This window comes from Electrophorus electricus, chromosome 1, assembly GCF_041902795.1.
Source record: "Electrophorus electricus isolate QZ-2024a chromosome 1, ASM4190279v1, whole genome shotgun sequence".
Classification (NCBI taxonomy): domain Eukaryota; kingdom Metazoa; phylum Chordata; class Actinopteri; order Gymnotiformes; family Gymnotidae; genus Electrophorus; species Electrophorus electricus.
The window spans coordinates 6,979,150-6,989,355 of NC_137497.1; the positions used below are offsets into that span (position 1 = coordinate 6,979,150).

Sequence of the window (10,206 nt, forward strand, 5' to 3'; positions counted from 1 at the left end):
GACGTGTACATCCGGTATTCCGTAAGAACGCGATAAATCCGTAAGTGAGCGCTGCGCGGGTCACTGCTTGGTAAGTGCTGCAGCTTCGCGTTTCCACACCGCTTGGCTTGTGATCACACATCGCTGATCATTTCGACCACATGCTGACGAGGTCCGCGGAGGAAGGTCCGGGACGGGGACGTGAGCGACCACCTTGCACCGCATCCCGGGCTCCGTTTCGCGGACCCTTTAGATCTGCAGTGATCTCGGTAACCGGACAGGTCACCGGCGCAGCACGGCGGACATTTCCACGGACCCCGGGAGCAAGGACGTCTCCCTAAAGGTATTTGATCAGGCGTGTTGGCCAGTTACCGTTTACGGTGGTTTTATTTATTGAGCATCCGGCTCCACTTAAACAATGTTGGAAAATTTAAAAAAAAAAAAAAAACAGCGCCAAGGGTCATTTCTATCTAAAAGGAAACCCAAACCCAGCAAAAGACGAGTTTGTTAACAAGCCAACAAATGAATAATACACAGTGTCATTCCTTCACGGCGTGTTACTGACGGTGAATCTTAAAACAGCATAATGGTGCTTAATTATAGACACAACTGAAACCGAGCACTCGTAAGATCCTGGAATGAACGAAGCTGTCTTTGTGTACGTGTGACTGAACGACGGCTTCTAGTAATGGCCTGTCAAACGTCAACCACCATGTAAAACCGTATCTGTATACTTTCTTAGATGCTTTTGTAGCGCTAAAGAATTTCAGATACGAGACGAAGGGTTCCACAAGCGAAGGGTTGCATCGCTCAGTTCAGTTTCTCCGCAACTAACTTCTCTTACGATAATGACTGTATTAGTCAGCTGTGAGTCACATGGTGTGTGTGTGTGTGTGTGTGTGTGTGTGTGTGTGTGTGTGCGCGCGCGCGCGGGGGGGGGGGGGATACCAGGATTGTCCTCAGGGCATATTCCTTGCTGTCAGATACTTGGGCAGTGTCGGGAATGACGATATAATCTGTATTAAAATTCTTGTGGAAGCTTTTATGTGCGATTGTTTATAGTGTGCCACTAATTGAAATGGTCAGGAATCATTAGCTTCAAGTAGCACATCATTGTTGTAGGATTTGTTGAGTTGATTGAAGTTGTTTATGACTCTGAACTGGAGTCTGCTGAACGCCAACCACTGAACTAGAGTCTTCGAAATGGCTTTGAACTCTAGACAATGATCAGAAAGTGAGATTAATAAAGATTAACGAGATAAATTTGAAATAAAGCAGGAAGTAGCACCACCAGTATTTTTTTTTTAAATTGTCTGTTGGACACCCTCCCTCTACCTTTATTTGCCAAAAGATTCTTGCATAAACTTGGCCATGCGTGTACCTCAAAATCATTGAGCAGGGAGGGGCAGTGTTTCACAAAACCAATGAGAAACAGAGAGAGCGAAGAACAGATAGTATTGTTTGATGATCTGTTGTTGGCAGTTTGACTAATCATTGACCCCCCCCCCCCTTCCCAACAGTGATATTAGGATGAATCATTTGTCCCTGAGTGAGCTGTGCTGTCTCTTCTGCTGTCCGCCCTGCCCAAGCAAGATTGCCTCCAAGTTGGCCTTCCTGCCCCCCGAGCCCACCTACACTCTGATGTGCGACGAGAGCGGCTCGCGCTGGACGCTGCACCTGTCGGAGCGGGCTGATTGGCAGTACTCGGTTCGGGAGAAGGACGCCATCGAGTGCTTCATGACGCGCACGACACGCGGAAATCGCATTGCCTGCATGTTCGTGCGCTGCTCGCCAAACGCGCGCTACACGCTGCTGTTCTCGCACGGCAATGCCGTGGACCTTGGACAGATGAGCAGCTTCTACATCGGCCTGGGCTCGCGCATCAACTGCAACGTCTTCTCCTACGACTACTCGGGTTACGGTGCCAGCTCGGGCAAGCCCTCGGAGAAGAACCTGTACGCCGACGTGGATGCCGCCTGGCAGGCCCTACGCACTCGGTAAGGAGCCTGTGTCTCTTTGGAAGTGGGGCTGGGGTGCTCTTGGGGGCGATTGGCCCGAAGTTTATCCCTCTCCAGGATGTGAAACCGAGGGTGCGAGTTGCAGAGTGCTGGCTATCGCCGGCCAGCAGGATCTTCTGAACATCAGAGCCAGGTATGATGGATTAGGGAGAGTGGATGGTCGTTCGCCAGGAGCAGAGTTGGAATTAACTTATGCTGGGTAGCATATTTTTAGAAACGGGCCAAGGCTCTGTATTCATTTGGCCAATTTGGATATGGCTGCTACACTCAGCCTTTGCTGCACTGTTAAATAAACGTGAAATCCATATGGCCCAGTTTACACTTGGCATTGTCATGCGTCCTGGGTGATCGGACTTTAAGCCGGCAGCCCTAAGTACGTGTGTGATTTAGGTACAATCAGTCTCAGAGATGTCATAATATTCAGAATTTCTTCTTCTTTTTTTTTTTTTTTTAAACTTTCATGTTTTCTCTGTATTGGTACTTTTAATTCTCCCCATTGATTTGTGTTGGGTCTGTTTTGTAACAATAACAATAGTAGTGGTGTTTTTGGGAAAACATTTACCTTCAAAAAATATTTGTGTGAATCCAGTATCGCGAGAGATATCATATTCATACACCCAGGCCTAGTGCGATCGATAATGTGTCCTGATGCGTCCTCGACAGCAACGAAGTACAACCCGTATCAACCGTAGTTTTTTGCGTGGCCCTTCCTTTTAAGGAAATTATGTAAACAGTCTGATCACAGGTTCAAAATGGCAGGTGTAAACAGCTGTTTGTTCTTGTCCCTTGTAATCCGATCATGAGACAGGCGTTAATACCAGGTGTTGATAACAACCAGTATGGGATGTGCTTGTTCCATATAGGTGCCAATCTCGGGTAATCGTGCTGCCAGACAAAACGCAGGCATTGTCTGCAGGCCGAGTTTGCAAGCGTGTCCATGTCTTTGTTAACTCAGAACAATCATAATTACCCAATTCTCATACTCGTACTTCCGTGGACTAAAATAGATTTTCAAAACAAGCCTCCTTGTAACTTTGGGAATAGGTTCAAGCCTGTGAACTGGGTAGTCTCTTCTTCCATGGAGAGAAGTTACTCAACTATAGGCTTCTGGCATGTTTTCATGCTCTGAAGCCATATTTTATAGACCGTAGTTCCTGTTCTTGTAGGCACTTCTTTTTGTTTCTCATAGTTCATATATGTTTAGACGAGCTAACCTGCTTGATGTTGTTCACTGAAAAGCCTTCCTTCATGTTTCCAGTGACAACCAAATCCACCGAAAAGGCAATCTAGATAGGAAACTGCCGGATACGTGTAACATAAGCATGCAGGCCATGTGTGACGGTCTCTGTAAGGCAAGCCGTTATCAGCCGGCATCTTTGTTTATCTGTGTGTCATTTATCCGTCTGCCTATGCAAACTCTGCATATGTAACCTGCGTTGAGATCCTCCTCGCTTCCGGCTTGCTGCGCCGGTGACTCCCCGAGCGGTCTCCCGGCCACCGGCCGGCAGGTTGAGCCTCGGTGGCTCCAGGCTTTCCTTTCGTCGTCTCGCACAAAGGAACACGGGGGGGGGGGGGGGTCTTGGAGGCATACTGCTGCCCCACCCCCACGCACCGCTGAAGATTCTGTTGGTTGAGCACTGCGGGAAAGGGAACCTGTAAGCTAGAGACTAAGCTGAGAAACGGCGGCTGTCACGTTTTTGAGGCTTCATTCATGTGTAAATGGTCATGAAGGACACGGCACAGGGCAGGCAAGGTTTCGTCACTTAGGAAAACGGAGCCGCGCAACACGCTGTCGGGGAAAATTCCCAATAAAGATTGTGTACATCTATAAAGCCACCATCTGCTTTAATTGAAAGGCCTGCATCGTATCTACTGTTGTGTAGGTTTGCGGTCAAGTGAGAGGAAGGGAAAATGGAACGTGCCGCTCAGAACGGCCGTGTTTGCAAGTCTCTGGCCATAAGCAAGGTCTGCTTATGGGTCGTGAGAACTGTTGAGTGTAGCAGGGGATACAAAGAGGCATTGTGGGGGTGCGCATGCGTGTGATGAAGAACGTGAAAGCTTTAGTAAGTCTTTGCGACAGCAGCTTGTGTGTTTGTCTCAGGGTCTACACTGCGTGTGGGTGTGCTAAAACGCGTGTCCTCACGGGTGCATGTGCTACCAGCGAACAAGGCCGATGCTCTTGGCCTGTCCCCGTTTGACAGATGACGTCCCCGAAGCGTCCCCCAGCGTGGCCGCGCCAGTCCGTGACTGCTTCGTCCTCCATTCCGAATGCTCGGAGAGACACTCGGGGGGGCCCATAGGGCTCCAACTAGTCGGTCGACAGTCCGACAGCGTTCCCAGCCACGGAAGGAACGACCCAGATCAGCTTCGTCACTCTCCACACTGATATTTCAGGGGGTCTGGCTGCTTGTCTGAGGGTTGGAGATGTAAGCTACGGAGCTCATATCTCCTTTTCACCTAAATATCAGAGGTTTCTGCTTACTGTGCAGTCCTCCTCAGTTTTGTGTGCATGTGGCCGCATACTTGCCTTGCCTGCGGTGTGTCCTGCTCATTGTTTGTGTGTGTTTGTGTGTTTGTGTGTGTGTGTGTGTGTGTGGGTGGATGGCTTCTTTGTCTGTAGCCATGTTCTTCCTCTTAAAACAGGTTCTTGGCCCATATGGGATTCTCCCTCCCCCCCCTCACTCGAGCACCTTCTTTCTGACACGAGAGCTAAGCCGTTCTGGCTCCTTCCACTTTTGGCAAGATATCATTTCGCTCAGCATTTGTTCTTGCGCGGCTCCGCTGTCGGCGGTTCGGGTTGAGGGGCGTCGCGAGTGCGACTCTCTCCCTCAAAAACAGACCCGTGTCATCGGGCTCAGACGAATTATACCGGAACAGGAATCGAGCGGCCTTGAGAACCGAAGGGGGCGTTCACAGAAATGGCGCCGTTACTGAATGTGACACGGCGTCCCATGTTTTGTTTTGGCTCCTTTGCGCGTTTCTACTTGCCGCGTTAATCCAGGCGTCATACAAGACAGATAATTGACTTCTTGTCTGAAGCGAGCGCGGTTTGCTGGTTGTCGCTAGTGCGGGCTGAGTGGCCCTTCGGCGATAACCGATGGCAGCCGCCTTCCGGTCGCTCCACGACCGAGACGAGCTCTCCCGGGCCAACACCGGGCTTCGGGTGGCGGCACGTTCTTTCCCCGCTTGGCGAATTTCCACGTCCGTTTCGCGCGGCGCGCAAGCCGGCTCACACGGGACACGTGCGCTTCACGAGCTTTACGTCGGGTTTTCGCGTGGCGTTAGCCGTCACGCTAAGTAGCAGGGACTCATCGTTAGCGTGTCGGGCCTGGTTTAGAAGGGAAACGCCAGACTTGTAATGAGCGGCGACATTTCTTACCTCCATGGCACCTGCGACGCTCAGAGGGCATGGGGGAGCAGAGCGTGAAAGCGAGAGCTGCGTTTTACGAGAAAATGTCGCCCGAACAGCTACCTGAACCTGTTGACTGAAGTGTGGTTTGGTGGTATGCGGTTTGTTCTCCTTTCATCCTGTGTACACATGCTTTCTGTGAAGGATGGACACACCTTGCTACCTGGCCAGTTGAGTCAGTGATGAGTAAGCACGCAGGCACGCATGCGTGACAACCACTGCAGAAGTACCTGCAGCCCAGCGTGCACTGCAGGAAGTCTACGGAGGACTGGGATAGATCCATCTGCTTCTCCACGGCACTGGGTACAGAGGGGGGGGGGGAGAATGAGAGCAGGGGGGGAGGAAGAGGGAGTGGAGGAAGGCAGAAGCACAGAAAAGGCGAGCGGGGGAGCAGACAGCAGGAGTGGAGGATGGACGGCGGCCCGAGAGCGAGCGAGGGAGGACAGGAAGTGGCGCGCGGGGGCGGGGGTGGGGTGATTCACCAGGAGACAATGAAGAAGGCGGCAGTGATGTCACAGAGGAAGCCGCTCGACTCGGACCAGACGCAATGATTTACGTCCGCGGCTTAATTTTATCCCGACAATAGCCTGACAGGATGAGCGGTAGCAGGATCGGACTTGGTAGGTGTCTTATACCCAGGAGAGATGAGGAAGGGTTGTTTTTTTTTTTTGTTTTTTTTTTTTAAGCGCCGTGGGGCCGTTGAGTTCCTGGCTGCTGCTGAATGGTGCGGCCTTGACAAGTTGGGAGGGGGTGTGCCCAAAGCCAATCCTGCAAGTCAAATATTGATTGATTGCTTGGCAACTGATTCCTGATGAGTTCAGTCGGGGCAGGCCTAGTGGCAGCCATAACATGTTTTGCCCAGGAAGTAAAGAAGAACTTCCTACCAGAAACACACAGTACTGACTTTGATCCACCACAAGTGCAAAGAAGAAAAAAAAAAAAAAAGTATTATTCAATCATTTTACAACTACAACATGCAGATTATGAAAATAAATCTGAAGACTTCTCAGAGGGATCGATATGAGACTTAGTGTGTGAGAGAGAGAGACCTCCAAGACAACACAGGTGAGGTGACGTTGACCTTGCTGGCTGCGTGTAAGCAGGTTCTTCTGTGAGGTCATATGAGTTTGTAAAGGAATGGGGTCGACGCTAGAAAAAAAAAAAAAAAGAAAAAAAAACCAAACCACCCACAAAAAAAGGCCTACCTGCAGGTGGCCAGATGGCCAGGATGGAGTGTTTAAGAACAGGGCGCAAAGAGCAAATTCACTATTTAAAGACGATTAGGTGTGTGTGGGAACGGGTCGAGTTGGCCTGGAACACACTTCGCTGGTGTGTCACCTGTTGGGCCTCAGCCAGCGTGAATTACAGCTTTTGTTTCGCCTCGTTACTCTCCATGCCGAACATGATTTGTTCTTCTGTAGCATCATGTGACTCGGTGCTTCACCCCTAAATACGAGATGTGCAGCATTTTGTTTCCCACTGAATGCTTTTCCCATGAGGATTTTGTATGATCGTCAGTTTTATTTAAAGATGGTATTGACTTTTCATCTCACATTTAGCCCTTAAAAAGCACAATTTTTAATTTATTTTGGTCTTGCCCATTATTCCCCGATGATGTAGATAGCCCTGTATGCTTGATCTACTCATACCTATGCATATATTGACTAAATCATGCTTTATTATTATTATTATTATTATTATTATTGTGTTCAGGAGTCCACCTTTTTCTGTGGAGTCAGTTGACTGGTAATTCACTCTAACCAGTAGCGGAATGAGGCCTCCACTGCGCCACCTAGTGTTAGAAGCTGTTCCTTCACTTCACTTCTCCTCCAGTGTCTGGTCTCCTGGCTCCAGTTAGATGGTGTCCCTTTACGCTGCAGCTCCCGGTCTCGGCCAGCGTGACTGGACTCGCGTCCTTCCTACAAACAAACAAACAAAAAAAACGGCTCCCGCTGCTGACCCTGCTACCCTAGCCCTTTAATGGTCCGATGACCTCTGGCTTACAGGTCAAGCCATTGACCTCTCGTTTTTAACTACTTCTCTCCCATCCTGATGGGTTATGCATCAAATTGCAGGGTCCTCCTTGAAAAAATGGGAGTTAGGGGGTGGGGCGTTACTCATCAGGTTCTTGTGGTGTATTTTCAAATCAGGCACTTTATAGCACAGCCTTTTACGGTTTCATCCAACAGATTACTGTAGGGCTGAAAGCTTTTGGTGGGTTTAAATGTGATTTTTCTGATCATTATCACAACAGCAGTTTGTTTATGGTTGTTCTATAAATTACATGTCAGGTGTGGTATTTACTGTACACATAGTATCCACATCTACCAAGAATATTCCTCCATGAACATAAACAGATGAAGTGGTGTAACTGTCATGACCTTTTTTTTTTTTTTTTTTTTTTTTAAAAAGCTATATTTTGAAAATATTGGTGTGATACAACAATATAATAACTTAGAAAATGGCAGAGTCATGTTAAGAATCTTAATAACATTTTAAAATAATGTGTGGTTAAGAAACCCTGTGTTCTGTGTCAACTGACCTGGCTTACTTGATGAGGGTGGGTGGGTGTGTCGAGTTTGACAAACTTGGAGAACGTAAGTGTGTGTGTGGCGTTAATGACTAACGGTCCTTTCTCCCAGGTACGGCATCAGACCTGAGAACGTGATCGTGTATGGGCAGAGCATCGGCACGGTGCCCTCGGTGGACCTGGCGTCGCGGTATGAGAGCGCTGCCGTGGTCCTCCACTCGCCCCTCACCTCGGGCATGAGGGTGGCCTTCCCCGACACCAAGAAGACCTACTGCTTCGACGCCTTCCCCAAGTCAGTGAGCTCTTCCTTCACCTTTTCTTCCTACTTAGACCAACCTTCAGCCTACTTCACGTCAGACGATAGTGTGTGTGTGTGTGTGTGTGTGTGTGTGTGTGTGTGTGTGTGTGTGTGTGTACATTGCACTTATGTGCCTGTGTGTTCTTGTGTCTCTCCCCCCCCCCCCCCCCCCCTTTCCTTTTTCTGCAGCATTGACAAGATCTCCAAGGTGACGTCCCCGGTGCTGCTGATCCACGGCACGGAGGATGAGGTGATCGACTTCTCTCATGGCCTGGCTCTCTACGAGCGGTGCCAGCGGCCCGTCGAACCGCTCTGGGTGGAGGGGGCCGGGCACAACGACGTGGAGCTCTACGGACAGTACCTGGAGCGCCTCAAGCAGTTTGTGGCCCATGAGCTGGTCAGCCTGTGAGCTGGAGCCACCTGCACCTGTCTGCCCCCCTGACCCTGCCCCACGACCCTCTGCTCGTACCTCCGGCGCCTCCTCCCGTCGACAACTGTGAAGTCGATGGCAGCGTTCCTTTATTTCGGTTTTAGGTCTTTTGTTGGGGTGGGAACGAATGAACCGTCATAGCTGCCTTTTGAGTGTGTGTGTGTGTGTGTGTGTGTGTGTGTGTGAGGGAGATGAGATATGAGTGGCTCTCTGCTCACACCAAGCCCTAAGCAGTCCTATAGACGTCAATCATGACTCTTTTAGACTTTACTTGTCTCCATGTGCTAAACCCAGGGAGGTGTGTGTGTGTGTGTGTGTGTGTGTGTGTGTGTCACAGGACTGAACCAGGCGCTGGACACACACACAGTCATTACAAGAGCAATGCCAAGTTCTTCCCTGTGAACCGCTTCAACACAGGACATGTGCCGGAGAAAACATGTCTCGTGTTTTGTGTTTTTTTTTAAACACCTCATCCAGACCCTGCAGTTCAAAGGTCAGTTTACCACTTTTTCTGGAACGTGGCCATTCAAACGCACATGCCCCCTGACTGCACTCCTGCCCGACTTCTTGTGGCAGGTTGTTCAGGTCTCCACATGTTGATCACCTGCCTGTTGCCTCCCACGGGTGGTCTTATCCGTTTGTGGTGTTTTTTGTTTGTTTACCCTCCCAGATCTTTGGGGAGGGGGGAGAAAACACATGCTGAACAGTAGGACGTTTAATTGTTCTCCGTTTAATCCATATCATTTTGGAATTACCAATGCATCTCGCTTGTGTCTCATGAGAACTCGAGGCCTCCTCGTAGCCTCCGTTGTGGTTGTGCGGAGGGTGGAGGCGATGTCCACCAGGATTCTCCGAACTCCGGTTCTCCACAGCTCCTTCCGGTTGGCTGACCGTAAGCGAAACCCTGTGGCAAGCCGGATGTGCTGAAGCAGGGGGACAGCCAACCTGTACACGGGTTTTTTTGTTTTTTTTTTAGCCACTTGCCTGGGTAACTGTACGGGATCGTCTCTTCTCTCTTCTTGTGTGTTAATTTCAGCTTGTCAGGGCCAGACGCTCACCTGAGTACCCATATTGTCAGGGCCTTGTTCGGATCGCTTCGAGGCGCGGTGTTGCCGTACAATTGGAGTCACGTGTTCTGTTTCTGCGGGTTGTAGCTGACTACCACTGACAGTAGCCCACAGTCTCGCCTGTTTGCCTGGATCCACAGAAACGCACCCTCAAATGATGCCTGGCTGCTCATGAGTATGGACAAACGCGTGTGAATATATATAGATGAAGTTAAAAGAAACTCTCCATTTATCTCAGATTATAACAAATGACTGTTGTCCTATTCCACTTTGTAAATATTATTTGTTTATATGGCAATTTTTTTAATTGCTCTGTTCTTAAAACTATGCAGGTTATTACTAATAACTTGAAATTAGGATCATTTATTGCAGTGAAAGTCAGGATGAATATTTGACAGAACTGTTTGCCCTGACGTAACGTTACATTTATTACCTGCCTTTTTTTTTTTTTGTTTGTTTTTCTGTCTTAGAAACT

At 49.3% G+C, this 10,206-nt stretch overlaps 1 protein-coding gene across 1 annotated transcript; it reads left to right on the forward strand.

The window, feature by feature from the left end:
- The first annotated feature begins 7 nt into the window (after positions 1 to 7).
- On the forward strand, positions 8 to 9,120 carry abhd17b (abhydrolase domain containing 17B, depalmitoylase). Its single transcript, XM_027030352.3, has 4 exons — positions 8 to 322; positions 1,500 to 1,976; positions 8,049 to 8,228; positions 8,424 to 9,120. Exons 2-4 carry the CDS (start codon positions 1,510 to 1,512, stop codon positions 8,641 to 8,643), a joined length of 867 nt encoding a protein of 288 aa, XP_026886153.2. The 5' UTR covers positions 8 to 322; positions 1,500 to 1,509; the 3' UTR covers positions 8,644 to 9,120.
- Positions 9,121 to 10,206: the final 1,086 nt, after the last annotated feature.

Coding starts and splice junctions, on each gene's coding strand:
- abhd17b (XM_027030352.3), top strand. CDS start 1,510: ATGAATCATTTGTCCCTGAGTGAGCTGTGCTGTCTCTTCTGCTGTCCG. Junction 1,977..8,048: donor TGGCAGGCCCTACGCACTCG/GTAAGGAGCCTG, acceptor CCTTTCTCCCAG/GTACGGCATCAGACCTGAGA. Junction 8,229..8,423: donor TGCTTCGACGCCTTCCCCAA/GTCAGTGAGCTC, acceptor CTTTTTCTGCAG/CATTGACAAGATCTCCAAGG.